Source organism: Pongo abelii, chromosome 4 (assembly GCF_028885655.2).
Source record: "Pongo abelii isolate AG06213 chromosome 4, NHGRI_mPonAbe1-v2.0_pri, whole genome shotgun sequence".
NCBI lineage: Eukaryota > Metazoa > Chordata > Mammalia > Primates > Hominidae > Pongo > Pongo abelii.
Window position 1 is genome coordinate 127,128,330 of NC_071989.2, and position 15,050 is coordinate 127,143,379.

A 15,050-nucleotide genomic window follows, 5' to 3' on the forward strand; every position below is an offset into this window, starting at 1 on the left:
AAAAAAGAGCAAAGACACAATTACCGATATCAGAAATAAAAAGGGTGATCATTACTGATTCCAAAGTCATTAAGAAAATAATAAATACTACAAAAAACTCAATGCAAACAAATTTCATAGTTAGGAGGAAATTAACTAATTCCTTGAAAAACAAACTATCAAAACTCACACAAGGAGAAATAGGAAAACTGAAAAGCTCTATGTCTATTAAAGAAATTGAATCAATAATTAATAATCTTCTAAAAAAGAAATCACCAGGCCCAGGTGGTTTCAGCAGTGAATTCTCTCAAACATTTCAGGAAGAAATGGTATCAATTCTCTACAGTCTCTTCCAGATCCTAAAAACAGACAGAACACTGCCTAAATCATTCTATAAGGCCAGCATTACCCTCATATCAAAACCAAATAAAGGCATTACAAGAAAGGAAAACTATAGATCAATATCCCTTATGAACATAAGGGCAAAAATTCCCAACAAAGTATCAGCAAATTAAATCCAATGATGCACAAAAAGTTATCTACCATCACAAATCAGATTTATTATAGGGATGGAAGGTTGGTTTAACATTCAAAATCGATAAATGTAATCACCCACATCAATGGACTAAAGAAGAAACATCAAAGGACTGTATCAATTCACAAAGAAAACGCATTTGACAAAACCCAAAGCCCACTCATGATAAAAACTCTCCACAAACTAGGAATAAGGGAGAATGTCCTCAATTTAGTAAAGAACATTTGAAAAATACCTATAGCTACCATTATATGTAATTGTTCTCTAAGACTGAGAACAAAACAATGATGTCCTCTCACCACTGCTATTCAATCCCTAGCTATTGAAATAAGAAAAGGGAACCAAAGACATACAAACTAGAAAGATGAAACAGAACCATATATACTCCTCATTTGACCTAATCATCTATGTAGAAAAGTCCAGGGAACTGACCAAAATAAATAAATAAATAAATAAAAATAGCCTCCAAGAACAAGTAAATAAGTACAGCAAGGTCACAAGATGTAAGGTTAATATACAAAAGTCAATTGCTTTCCCACATACCCGCAACGAAAAATTCACATTTGTAATTGTTTTAAATACCATTAAAATAGCCCTCCAAAAATGAAATTCTTAGGTGTGAATCTATTAAAATATGTAAAGTACCTATATGTGAAACACTAAAAAACACTGATAAAAAGCAAAAAGGACCGGGCACAGTGGCTCACATCTGTAATCCCAGCACTTTGGGAGGCCAAAGCAGGTGGATCCCTTGAGCTCAGGAGTTTAAGACTGGCCTGGGCAGCATAGTGAGACCTTGACTCCATTAAAAAAAAAAAAAAAAAAAAAAAAAAAGCAAAGAATATCTAAATAACTGCTTTAGATTTACAGAATTATTGCAACAATAGCACAGAGAATTCCTATATACACTACACCCAGTTTCCCTTATTATCTAAAAGTAAAATACATGAAAACAATAACACAAAAAATAGAAATAGATTGCATGGAGTTATATTTTTATAAGGTTCTTTTGTTATATATTTAATGTATAACATTATTAATCCAAGGTAAACAGTGATAAAGTAAGAATACATAGTATAATCCAAAGACTAACCACAAAAGATATACCTAAAAAGCCAAGAAAGAAATAGAATGGAATGCTAAGAAAAACTTCGTAACCCAGAAGAAAGACATAAAACAGGAACAAAAGATCAAATAACTGACAGGACTAACAGAAGACAAATATCACTATGGTATTCACTGGTAATGTAAAAGAAAACAAGTCAATAACTACATCCAGGAAAATGAAATAAACTCTCCAATTAAACAACAGAGATTGTTAGATTAAATTTAAAAACCAAGACCCATACCATATAAACACTAGAACCCACACATAGTAGACTTTAAGACAAAGAGTATTACCAGAGATAAAGAAAGACATTTGTGATATTGTGAAATATATATTTGGTCTTCTTTCCATTTCCTGGCATACAACTCCTAAAATCCTTAGAATCTCCAAAGTGTTGTTTTTTTGTATGCTAATATTGACTGACAGCTCCAGGGTGGGATTAGTCACTGGAAAGACTAAGGGGAAGGAGAGAGGCTAAAGGTCAAGTTGATCACCAGTGGCCAATGGCTTAATCAATCATGCCTGAATTATGAAGCCTAAGTAAAAACCCAAGCAGACAGGGTTCAGAGAGCTGAACATGTGGCCATTCCCGGAGGGTAGTGCCCCAGGGAAGGCATGGAAACTCTGCACCCCTTTCTCTGTACCCTGCATTACGTATCTCATCTGTACCCTTTGTAATATCCTTTATCATAAACTGGTAAACATTAAGTGTTTCTAATTAACTGAACCCAAACCAAGAGTTGTGGAAGCCCCAACTTGAAGCTGATCAGTCAGAAGTTCCTGAGGCCCGGACTTGCCAATGGTGTCTGAAGGGAGGAAGGGGCAGTCTTGAGAACTGAGCCCTCATCCTGTGGGATGTGACACTATCCCCAGGTAGGCAGGGTCAGAATTGAACTGGAGGACACCCAACTAGTATTATTGCAAAATTGACTGCCTGCTTGCTTGCTTGCTTGCTTGCCTGCTTGCTTGCTTGCTTGTGGGGAGAAATCCTCACATATTTGGGGGTAACAGAAGTCTTCTGTGTTGAAGTTTGTGGTGTCGACACCACAGCAGAGGAAAAACGGTTGAGAGTTTTCCAACAACACATAATAATGATAAAAGGACTAGCGCATCAAGTAAACAGAATAATACGAAATACATATTAACCTACTTAGAGTTTTCAAATAGATAAAACAGGAACCAAAAGAACAAAATGTAAAAATAAACAAATCCCTAATCATAGCTGGAGATTTTAACACAATTTCCTTGGTATTTGAGAGAAAACAAGCTCATGAAATCAGTCAAAATACAGAAGATTTGAATAACACTATCAATCATCTTGACCTAATTGATAATTTGTGTAACACTACATCTGACAACTGAAGAATATAGTCTTTTCTTGTGCATATAGAATATTTACCAAAAAATAGATCACATGCCAGAACACAAAACAAGTATCAATAAAACTTTTAAACCTAAAATCACAGAGTATAAACAAATAAGAGTAGAAATCAAAATAAACATAATCATGATACATCTAAAACTTCCCCAAATATTTGGAAATTAAGCGACACACTCCTGAACAATCCATGTGTGAAACAAGAAATCACAAGAGTAATTTTAAAATATTTTGAACTGAACAAACCAAAATCACAATATAACAGAATTGGTGGGATATATAAAGCAATGGTTAAGAAGAGAAACTTGGCCAGGAATCGTGGCTCTCACCTGTAATCCCAGCACTTTGGGAGGCCAAAAGGGGTAAGATACTTTGAGGCCAGGAGTTCAAGACCAGCCTGGGCAACGTAGCGAGACCCTGTCTCTACAAAAGAAAACTTTTAATTGAGCCTAAGAGTTCAAGGCTACAGTGAGCTATGAGTGTGCCACTGTACTTCAAGCCTGGAAAACAAGACCCTGTCTCAAAAAAAAAAAAAAAGGAAAAATTTATAGATTTACAGCTGAAATGTTTATATGCATGGGCCAGGCACAGCAGCTCACATCTGTAATCCTAGCACTTTGGAAGGCCAAGATGAGAGGATCACTTGAGGCCAGGAGTTTGAGACCAGCCTAGTCAACATAGTAAGACCCCACCTCAATTTATTTTTTAAAAAAATTTATGCTTATATGAATGAACAAAAAGGTTTAAAATCTGTTATCTAATCTTCTACTAAAAAGAAAAAAGAGAAATTAAATCCAAAGCAAGAAAAAAGTTGACAATAAAGAGTAGAAATCAATTAGAAAACCAAACAGAGAAAAACACAGAGCCAAATCTTGGTTCTTTAAAGAGATCGACCGAAACAGACTAAGAAAAAAGAAAAGACACAAATTACCTAAATCAGGAATTAAAAGAGGTTACCACTACAAATTCTACAGACATGAAAATAACAATAAATAAATGCTACAAGCAACTTTATGACAATAAATTCAACAATTTAGATAACTTGTACCATTTCTTTGAAAGGTACAAAATATAAAAACTGACACAAAACTAAATAGAAAATATGAAATGCCTTATGTTTCATAAATGAATTATATTTGTAAGAAAAAAACCTTCCCACAAATTATAATATGACCAGGTGGGCTTTATCTTAGAAATAGAAGGGTTTTAACATGCAGAAATCAGTCAATATAATACACTATATTAACAGAATTAAGGAGAGAATCTACACGATCATTTCAATAGATGCATTTCACAAAACTCAACAAACACCCATTCATAATTAAAACTCTCATCACTTTAGAAACTGATAAATGACATTGTATAATATGGTTATTACAGTTAATGTATTGTATACTTGAAAACAGCCATGAAGGCAGGTCTTAAATGTTATCGCTGCAAAAAAAAAAAAAAGTAAAACTATTGTTATAAATCTGTTTCATACAGTTGTTGTCTTGGCATCCATTTTAGGCCTCACATAAGTTAACTGTAATCCAGCCAACCCTATCACCTTTGGCCTACTTAAAACTTTCCCTCCTTGTGTGGTGTTTGCCATATAGCCTACTTGTTCCTCACTAATCCAAAACCCAACACATCCCATAGCTGCTGACCACAATAAAACCTAAAGGTCAATACCAGAGTCATATGAATAAGCTCCCCCTTCACATTGTTCTCTTTAAACTAGCCAGTCTACAACCCACAGGGAAATCCCAAGGGATAATCCCCACAGACCTTAATAAAGGCATAATCCCACAGGTCTCCCCTTCCCACCCACCCAGCGGTTGAATCCCCTGCTGTTTCCAGACTTCCCTTTGGCCTCACATTGGCATCCTAACCTCTCTGGTATCTGTGTGTAATAAACTTCTTTCCTTTCATGCATTTTGGCTTCACTTCCTCATTATGTCTCTCCTGACACAGCCATACTATAGTATTCTCAATATTATTGAACGTTTTGAACAAATGTTAACTATGTGAGGTGATAAATCTGTTAATTAGCTTGATTGTGCTAATCATTTCACAATGTATACATACATCAAAACATCACACTGTACATGATAAATATAACTTTTATCTATCAATTACACCTCAATAACGCTTGGGGGGGAGAAACATACAGCCAATATCATAGTTAATAACATCCACAGAGTTTGGGACCAAGGTAAAGATGTTGGCTTTCACCACTTCTAATAAACATTATACTAAAGGTATCAGTTATTGCAGTGTGGCAAGGAAAAAAAAAAGGATAAGTATCAGAAAGGAAGAAATATAAATGATCTCATTTGCAGATGACAATGCTGCTTACATAGAAAGTTTCAGGGAATCTACGAAACAATTTCTACAACTAACAAATGAATTTAGAAAGTTACTGGATATGGGGTTAATATATAAAAACCAATTGTTTTCTTATGTACCAGAGGCAAAAATTTACAAAGGACACCAAAAGCAGTATGTCTCTTAATCATTCCCCCATGATTTCATCATATACTCTAACAAAAGCCTAAATTAACCATTCAATTACCACATTTATATTAATAGTTCTAATCTGCTTTAATTTAAAATTCATCAGCAAATAATAATTTACTGGCCAGGCCCAGTGGCTCATGCCTGTAGTCCCAGCTGCTCAGGAAGCTGAGGTGGGAGAATCACTTGAGCCCAGGAGGTGGAAGTTGCAGTGAGCCAAAATTGCACCACTGCACTCCAGACTGGGTAACAAAGTGAGATCCTGCCTCAAAAAATAATAATAATAATAATAATTTACTGAGTAAGCATTATACTAGGCACCATAGGGGAAAAAAAACTGAACTAAATCTAATACAAGAACACTACCAAAAAAAAAAAAAAAAGTTGTGGAAGATATTTAACAAAAAAAAAAAGAACCCTACCATCTACCAACTGGAAGGCACTTTTAACAAAAATGATATATAAACACTAAGCATATTTGCCTTTTAAGTTAAACATACATTACTATGAAATTCAGATAATGCTATCATTCCTTTGCTTATACATTGTTTATTTTTTTATTTCTGATTTTGTTTTGTTTTGTTTTGTCTTGTATTATTTTGTGTAGTCAGGGGTTAGCAGAACCTAAATTTTTTGACTAATTTCCACTCTTTAGACCATGAACAAGCTGAAAGAAATAAGCTGAAAGAAACCATTTTTTAAGATCTGTGTAGAAAAGACTTATTTACATTGCCCTAACAGTTAATTTACCTTTCTTCACTGAAGCGACGACCAATCTTTACTTTACATTTGTCCTGGGGGAGGCATGCTGCTAGTAGAGGAACTGTACGCAACACTTTGTTTTCCTTTAATTAAAAAATGAATTGAAACATAGATTTTTACTTAGATATACACACTTTTAAATATTTTATAATGAACATCTGATTCATAACTTTATGTATAACTTTCACAAGTCTTTTACTAAAGACCACAGTTTAATAAAAAGAGGTAAAATTTCTCTGATTTATCAGTATTAACCATAACACAAGCATACATTTTTATTCTATTTGGGTATGTTTACAGGTTTACTGATCAAAGAAGATTACACTAATATATATAATGATTAAGATTATTAAAATGTAAATTTGTGTTTAAATTGAATCATTTATTCTGACAAGTTTTTCTTTTCACAAGTAATTACATTTTGCACTATGTCAGCTTGAAGATAATTGCCTAGATCTTTATGCCCAAAAAGCAAGGAAGTGCTCAGAAAACAAAACAATGGCTTCTTCCCAGCATAGCCTCTTAAGTTAAAAAATTTTTTTAAAAAAGAAAACAAAACAATGGGGTACGTCAAAGGGACGCAGAAGCCAATCTTAAAGAGCTCCCAATGGCTAAAATTGAACAATCTGAGCAACAAAATAAATAACACAGTACTGGCTTATAACCCAAAGTACAAATTAGAGTCCAGAATGATATAAATAAATGACTTAATAAATAAATGGGGGAGAAGAAACAAATCTTCCTTACAAAAGAATTCCAAATAATAAATGTAAATACTCCCCCCTCCTGAAGGTGGAACTTAATCTCTTCCTCCCACTTGAGTGTGGGCTGGATTTACGGCCTTGCTTCCAAAGAATATAGAGTATGGAAAGAGAACAAAAATAATAACTTTAGAGTGGAGAAATCTGGTGGCCATTTCTGAAAATGCCATTAAGTTGACTGTCGTCAGTGGTTTCTTCAATGTCCTAGCTTCCAATACTGGAAACCATCTTTCCTGTTGCCACGAGAATTCTACCTTGAATCCCATAGAGCCAAGTGATTAGTTACTCTGCCTTAGGTGGTTTTCGGACATTTTCCAATGTTTAATACAATGTTCTTCTCTCTTTACCATCACCATGAGACTGTGACACAGACTTAATCAGTTTCTAAACTTTTATCAAAGTAACACATGTATATATGTCAAATTAAATAGTGCCAAAAGATTTAAAATGCCACAGTTGTTCCCAGATGTACTCCCCAGTACCACGTCCTGGAGGCAATCACTTTAACTCTTTTGGCTATTTCTTCTGGTAGTTATCTCCATATAACCATACAATATATGTTGTTTTTCTATTTCTTGATTTATCAATTTTAGATATCACCCAAAAACTACCAATTATCATCATCATAACAGCTAATATTAAGGCACACAATTCTAAGTACAATACACAAAGAGAGAGAAATGTATCTTTTTTCATATCCATTTTACTAATGAGGAAACTGAAACACAGAGATGTTAATTAACTTGCCCAAAGTTCCAGAGTTTATAGAACTATTAAGAATTTGAACTCAGGCAGTCTAGCTCCACAGCCCTTAAGTACTGCCTCTCATAACAAATGAGGATTTAGCTTTCTAACACCACTCCTTCCTCTCACATCTAATATTATTAGTTAAGTCAATAAACAGTGTTTGCATCTTCACGACTAAATATACATTGTTCACAAAGGCCAAGTCGTTTAACATAAGATTATTTTCTTGTAAAGCTTTTTGTTATTTTTGAGATAGCTTTTCTATTTTTATCCTTAAGTAATTTTACATATATGTATACTTACTCTTTGAAATGCTCCATCGTATCACCTACATATCATCTACTCCACCAAGTCTTCTTTTCCCAAAGCCCCCTCCTAGAGCCTATCTAAATGGTTTTTAATAACTTTTTTATGGGAGAATCAAAAAACTAGCAAATCCTTTTTTCTTTTATTATATATATATATTTTTTTTTATTATACTTTAAGTTCTAGGGTACATGTGCACAATGTGCAGATTTGTTATATATGTATACATGTGCCACGTTGGTGTGCTGCACCCATTAACTCGTCATTTACATTAGATATATCTCCTAATGCTATCCCTCTCCACACCCCCCACCCTACAACAGGCCCCGGTGTGTGATGTTCCCCTTCCTGTGTCCAAGTGTTCTCATTGTTCAATTCCCATCTATGAGTGAGAACATGCAGTGTTTGGTTTTTTTGTCCTTACGATAGTTTGCTGAGAATGATGGTTTCCAGCTTCATCCATGTCCCTACAAAGGACATGAACTCATCCTTTTTTATGGCTGCATAGTATTCCATGGTGTATGTGTGCCACATTTACTTAATTCAGTCTATCATTGTTGGACATTTGGGTTGGTTCCAAGTCTTTGCTATTGTGAGTAGTGCTGCAATAAACATACGTGTGCATATGTCTTTATAGCAGCATGATTTATAATCCTTTGGGTATATACCCAGTAATGGGATGGCTGGGTCAAATGGTATTTCTAGTTCTAGATCCCTGAGGAATCGTCACACTGACTTCCACGATGGTTGAACTAGTTTAGAGTCCCACCAACAGTGTAAAAGTGTTCCTATTTCTCCACATCCTCTCCAGCACCAGTTGTTTCCTGACTTTTTAATGACTGCCATTGTAATTGGTGTGAGATGGTATCTCATTGTGGTTTTGATTTGCATTTCTCTGATGGCCAGTGATGATGAGCATTTTTCATGTCTCTGTTGGCTGCATAAATGTCTTCTTTTGAGAAGTGTCTGTTCATATCCTTTGCCCACTTGTTGATGGGGTTGTTTGATTTTTTTCTTGTAAATTTGTTTAAGTTCTTTGTAGATTCTGGATATTAGCCCTTTGTCAGATGAGTAGATTGCAAAAATTTTCTCCCATTCTGTAGGCTAGAAAATTCTTTTATTGGAAAAGGTGTGCTGAAGGTAAGCACAGGCAGCCCAGTATTAATAAAGTTAGATGAAAACTGGAAAATTCCTTTGCTGAGAATGGCTGGGCACAGTGGTTCACGCCTATAGTCCCAGCTCTTAGGGAGGCAGAGGCTGGAGGATAACCTGAGCCATGGGTTTGAGACCTGCCTGGGAAATAGAGCGAGACCCCATTCTTAAAAACAGAAAATAATAATAATAGAAAATTCCTTTGCTGAGAAGGAAAAACTGTATGGATGCATTTGTACATGCATAAAATACATCTGTAGCACACACAATGATGAATGAATCATCTAAACCATGGATTAATAATGGTCAAAAGTAAATTAAAAATAAGATATTTGAAAACATTAAAAAAAAAAGGCCAAGCATGATGGCTCATGCCCGCAATCCTAGCACTGTGGGAGGCTGAGGCAGGAGGATCACTCAAGGCCAGGAATTCAAGACCAGCCTGTGCAACATAGTGAGACCCCATCTTTACAAAAAATAGAAAGAAAACATTAATACTGCCACAAATCAATGAAAATACCCACATTAAAAAAACTATCTTATATCTGGAACCACACAATAATGAAAAGGCACCATACTGTGTATACTGCAAAATGAATGCAGTATTTGCCATCAAATGTCAAGTGGTTTGGGGTTTTGTTTTTTCTTTTTTAAGACAGGGTCTTGCTGTATAGCCCAGGCTGGAGTGCAATGTCACAATCATAGCTCATTGCAGCCTAAAACTCCTGGACAGAAGGGATCCTCCCACCTCAGCCTCCCAAGTGGCTAGGCCTATAGGCATGCGCCACCACACTTGGCTAATTTTTTTATTTGTTTATAGAGATGGGGTCTCGCTATGTTGCCCAGGCTGGTCTCAAACTTGTGGGCTCAAGTTATCCTCCTTCTTCAGCCTCCCAAAGTGCTGGAATTATAGGCATAAGCTACCACTCCCAGCCTCAAAAGTCAGGTTTTAACCAAAATTGCTGTGGCCGGCAAACTATCATTTTACATAAATTTGAGCTGTATAATGTTTTAAGTTTAACTGAAGTAAAATAGTGCTAGTGACCAAATTGTCATAATCCTGACAAAAGCATGATGCTGCTAAGACTGAGAAAAAGGTTAGGCCGGGTGCGGTGGCTCACGCCTGTAATCCCAGCACTTTGGGAGGCTGAGGCAGGTGGATCATGAGGTAAGGAGATTGAGACCATCCTGGCTAACACGGTGAAACCCCGTCTCTACTAAAAATACAAAAAATTAGCCAGGCGTTGTGGTGGGCGCCTGTAGTCCCAGGTACTCGGGAGGCCAAGGCAGAAGAGTGGCGTGAACCTGGAAGGTGGAGCTTGCAGTGAGCTGAGATCACGCCACCGCACTCTAGCCTGGGCAACACAGCAAGATTCCGTCTCAAAAAAAAAAAGGCTGAGAAAAAGGCTGTCCACCAAATGGAGTAGTTAACAATTTGCAATAAAAGAAAAAATGTTTCAAGGCTGAGGCATGAGAATTGTTTGTACCTGGGAGGCAGAGACTGCAGTGAGCTGAGATTGTACCACTGTACTCCAGCCTAGGTGACAGAGGGAGACTCTGTCTCAAAAAATAAATAAATAAATAAGTGTTTCATCATTTGAAAGACAGAAAAGATTAATTTCTTTTATACCTCTGTTAAAGTCTTCAAGTGATCCAGACTTGAGAAATTTAAAAAGTAATTATTCCTTCTTAGAAAGCTTGACTGCGTCTATGATGTCCTCAGTTCCTAAATACTGAAAGAGTTTTAACTGCAGTTTACAGTAAATACATTTCATAGTATGCATTGAGTAGTTTTGTATTAATTATAACTTCCTCCCCTCTTCATTATGCAGCTAATCAAGAGTTACAAACACATATACACACTGGCACATATGTATTTTACCTGTACAAGAAAGTATTAATTTTAAAATCTTTACATATAACATGCATTATAAAATATACATGTTTCTTCTATTCATCTAAAATAAACCAAAAATTTATTTATACATTCACTTTGTAAGAGTAAAATGCCCAAGTTACTTCTACTGGAGCAAGAAAAGACATCAAGGAACATAAGCTATGACCAAAATTTAAAAAGCAATGATTTTCTTAGCTCTTTATTCACAAAATCTCGTTTTTTCTTCATACAAAATTGTTGGAGTTTTAAATTTCTATACTATTCAATAACATAGATTTTGTGAAATGTTATCTTTCTCTAGAGCATATGACTCTATACTATCAGATGAAATTAAAAAGAAACTATTTTTTCCAAAAGAGAAAGCATTTATCATCAACTTCTTTTCAGAAATGCTAAAGAGCTGGTAAGGATAAGTAGTTTATCTTCGCGTTTCCTCTTGCAGACTCATATTCTATTTGAAATCCTGTATTTTACAAAATCTTACCTCTGCCGGATGCTGAATTATGTACAAGTGGGTAGAGATATGCAGAGGGTGCGCTGGGAGAAATGGACACAAACACACTTTCTGAGGCCGGCTAAAGGGTAAAAAGAAAAATAAAACTGGTAAATTTTAAAAATACAGTGATATAATAATTTTTTTAAATGATCTGAATCCCACTCCATTTATACAAAGAGGTTTGCTAAAGCTGCATTCTTCTCAAAATGAAATACCAAGAATGAGTTTAATCAATCAGACTTTAGACATGAGAATTTGGAGAAATTCAAGTAAACTCTTTACCACTTACATAGATTAAGTACCTCAAAACAAAAATCTTATCTTAGTTATATTTAGAGAAAGAATACCTATAAGTTATCTGGTCCCTTTATTCAAAAAATGACACTTCTGATTTGCATTCCAAATCAAGAAGAGATCTCACATCAAAGAGAAACCTGGCAACTCTTCTATATCACTTTGAGTAAACAATAAGATGATAAAATATTAGAATATAATTACCAACTAGAGAAAAATACTAATAAAACTTAGCCATCAATCAATACACAGAGCTTACCAATTGTGAGAAGAAACTCAGATAGACGCCACCAAATTATATTTGGCTAGAATTATACTAGAAGAGTATTTGCCTTTTCCATTTAACTTACCTTTTCTTACTGTTTGTCATTTTTATTTTACTTACATTTTAGTGCTTTACTACTGTTTAGGTAACTCTTACACACAATATAAAGTTCAAACAGAATTAAACGGTATACCTCCTATCTCTGTCCTCCAGCCTACAGTATTCTCTTCCTTTAGGGGCAACCAATGACCGGTTTTTTATGTCCTTCCAAAGGTATTGCATGAATAAACATTTATATTTTACCATTAAATACTATATTTGGTATGTGTATTTATAATATGAAATTCATGACTGGGCACAGTGGCTCATGCCTGTAATCCCAGCACTTTAGGAGGCTGAGGTGGGCAGATCACCTGAGGTCAAGAGTTCAAAACCAGCCCGGCCAATGTGGTGAAACCCCAACTCTAATAAAAATGCAAAAATTAGCTGGGTGTGGTGGTGGGTGCCTGTAATGCCAGCTACTCAGGAGGTTGAAGTAGGAGAGTTGCTTGAACCCAGGAGATGGAGGTTGCAGTGAGCCAGGATTGTGCCACTGCACTCCAGCCTGGGCGACAGAGCGAGACTCCGTCTCAAAAAATAAAAAAAAATAAAGAAAGAAAGAAATTCATTAAGCGGCCAGGTCCCAGATATGGGAGTTTTTCACAAACTATCACAGGCAGATGTTATATGCCATTACAATAGTATACAAATAAATGTTATATTAAAGGGAATTTCCAATACCATACATACAAGCTGATCACTGTTAACTCTTTCCTCAATTTTACTTATTGTGGAATTTTAGACTGAGGTTAAGAAATGCTTATTAATAAGCCATACAGTTTATGGCTCAAACATCTGTTAAACACACCCTCTCATTCTGCGAGAAACTGCCAAATCTATGCTCTGGATGAAGAAATTATCTAGATATCTTAGGCAGAAGTAAAATCATATTATACACGACTCTACCTCCTCTTTCCAACCCCACTGAACCTGGAATGGAAGTTTAACCCAAGGAAAATCAATACACCTGATTTCCAGTGACTTCTGAGATGATTTGCTATGATTGTTCTGCCCCACACTGGATTTCCTCTCAGGAATATGAGGAGATTTTTGAGATGGAAAGTCTTTCTGTGGTCACAAGAGTAAACACAAAAGAGGGACAGACACCAATTGATGGAACAGGGTGCAATGACAAACAGATCGAGGACTGCTATAAGAAAGGATTCCTCACGCAGTAGAAAGAGGAACAGGATGAGGTACATTCAAATTCTAAAAAACAAGATTCTGATTTTTTACATTAAGTTAATCAAAACCAAAAACTAAAATGATTCAAAGAATAAATATATCATAGAACAGAAGAACCAAGTAAAAACTGATGTTTCTCCCACATAACCAGGCAAATTTAAATACAGTTTGACTTTGAATTTTTTTTAATAAATCTATTCAAATTTTGACTAAAGAAAAGCTGTAAGTCCACAAACATTAGCTTTAATCTTTAAAAACAAACAAAAAAAAACAGAATCTCACCCTGTCACCCAGGCTGGAGTGCAGTGGCACAACCTCAGCTCATTGCAACCTCTGCCTCCTGGATTCAAGCGATTCTCGTGTCTCAGCCTCCTGAATAGCTGGGATTACAGGCACACATTACCATGTCCAGCTAATTTTTTATATTTTTAGTAGAGAGAGGTTTTCACCACTTTGGCCAAGCTGGTCTCAAACTCCCGACCTCAAGTGATCCGCCCACCTCAGCCTCTCAAAGTACTGGTGAAAAAGAAAATTTTCCTTGACCCCTTCCTGGGCGTCATGACAGGAGTGCCTCACTTACTCAGCCCACAGCTCTCAACGCCTGGTGGGACGGGGAGCAGCAGGTGAGCAGGTGCAGGAGCCAGAGCTAGCACTTTTGGGTGCCGGCAAGCACAAAACTCCATGGGCTCCCCCCCCCAACCCCCGGCAGTGTCTAGGTGAGTACTCGTGACCCCTGAAGCCCCAGAGGGCGTGTGATACAGTGCTCTTTTAGCTTTGCAGGCCACACCTGTGGCACCCAAGCTCTTGTTCGGCGTCCAGTAAAAATCAGGTCACAGGAATGAACTGAAGGGTAGTAAATATGGAGGATTTTATTGCTGATGAAAGTGGCTCTAAGCGGGAAGGAGAGCTGGAAGAGGGATGGAGCAGGAAGGTGATCTTCCCCTGGATTCCGACTGTCCCCGGCTGGACTCTCCAGAGCAACAGCATCAAGCCATCCCTCTGATGTTAAGCTGCTTTTCCCCAACGTCAAACTGCAGTCCCTACCATACAGCTGCCTTTCCTCCTCTCCCCTTCTCTTCTCTCTGTCAGCTGAGTCAGGGGTTTTTATGGGTACAGGATGGGGGTGGAACGGGCCATGTGTGGTTTTGGAAAAGACAACATTCAAGCGGGAAAACAGGAATGCATGTTCTCACTTTGGGGCATAGCTCCAGGCTTGAGGGTGTGGCTTTGCCAGGGACCTTGCCCTTTTCTGCCTAGAATTTCTCTGCCTCCTGTTCCTATCACTGGGATTACAGGCGTGAGCCACCATACTCAACCAATTTTAACCTTTTACAGGCAAAAGTCCTAACTTTTGTCTGTAAAAGTTAGTTAAAAAGGGCAGTTCAAATAAGTTGATTTTGTGATACTATTGAGGAACTTCAGTTATACTATGGTTTTGTACAGTTCTAAAAATCCCCAAAATGAACTGAAGTTAGACTCACTTTAATCACAAATGTTGCATAACACATTTGATGAATAATAATATATATTATAAAAACATATTGTAATAGGTAGTTCATCTACTAAAGGTTAGAAATCAACCTTTTA

At 36.4% G+C, this 15,050-nt stretch overlaps 1 protein-coding gene across 2 annotated transcripts in view; it reads right to left on the minus strand.

The window, feature by feature from the left end:
* The window catches only part of DTWD2 (DTW domain containing 2), a 151,568-nt gene that overhangs the window by 92,482 nt on the left and 44,036 nt on the right, over positions 1 to 15,050 (minus strand). For both annotated transcript variants that reach the window (XM_002815811.6, XM_024247763.3), the window contains exons 2-3: positions 11,609 to 11,699; positions 6,250 to 6,344 (exon numbers count right to left, since the gene is read on the minus strand). In XM_002815811.6, coding sequence (XP_002815857.1) covers positions 6,250 to 6,344; positions 11,609 to 11,699 — 186 coding nt within the window. The remainder of the gene's footprint in view (positions 1 to 6,249; positions 6,345 to 11,608; positions 11,700 to 15,050) is intronic.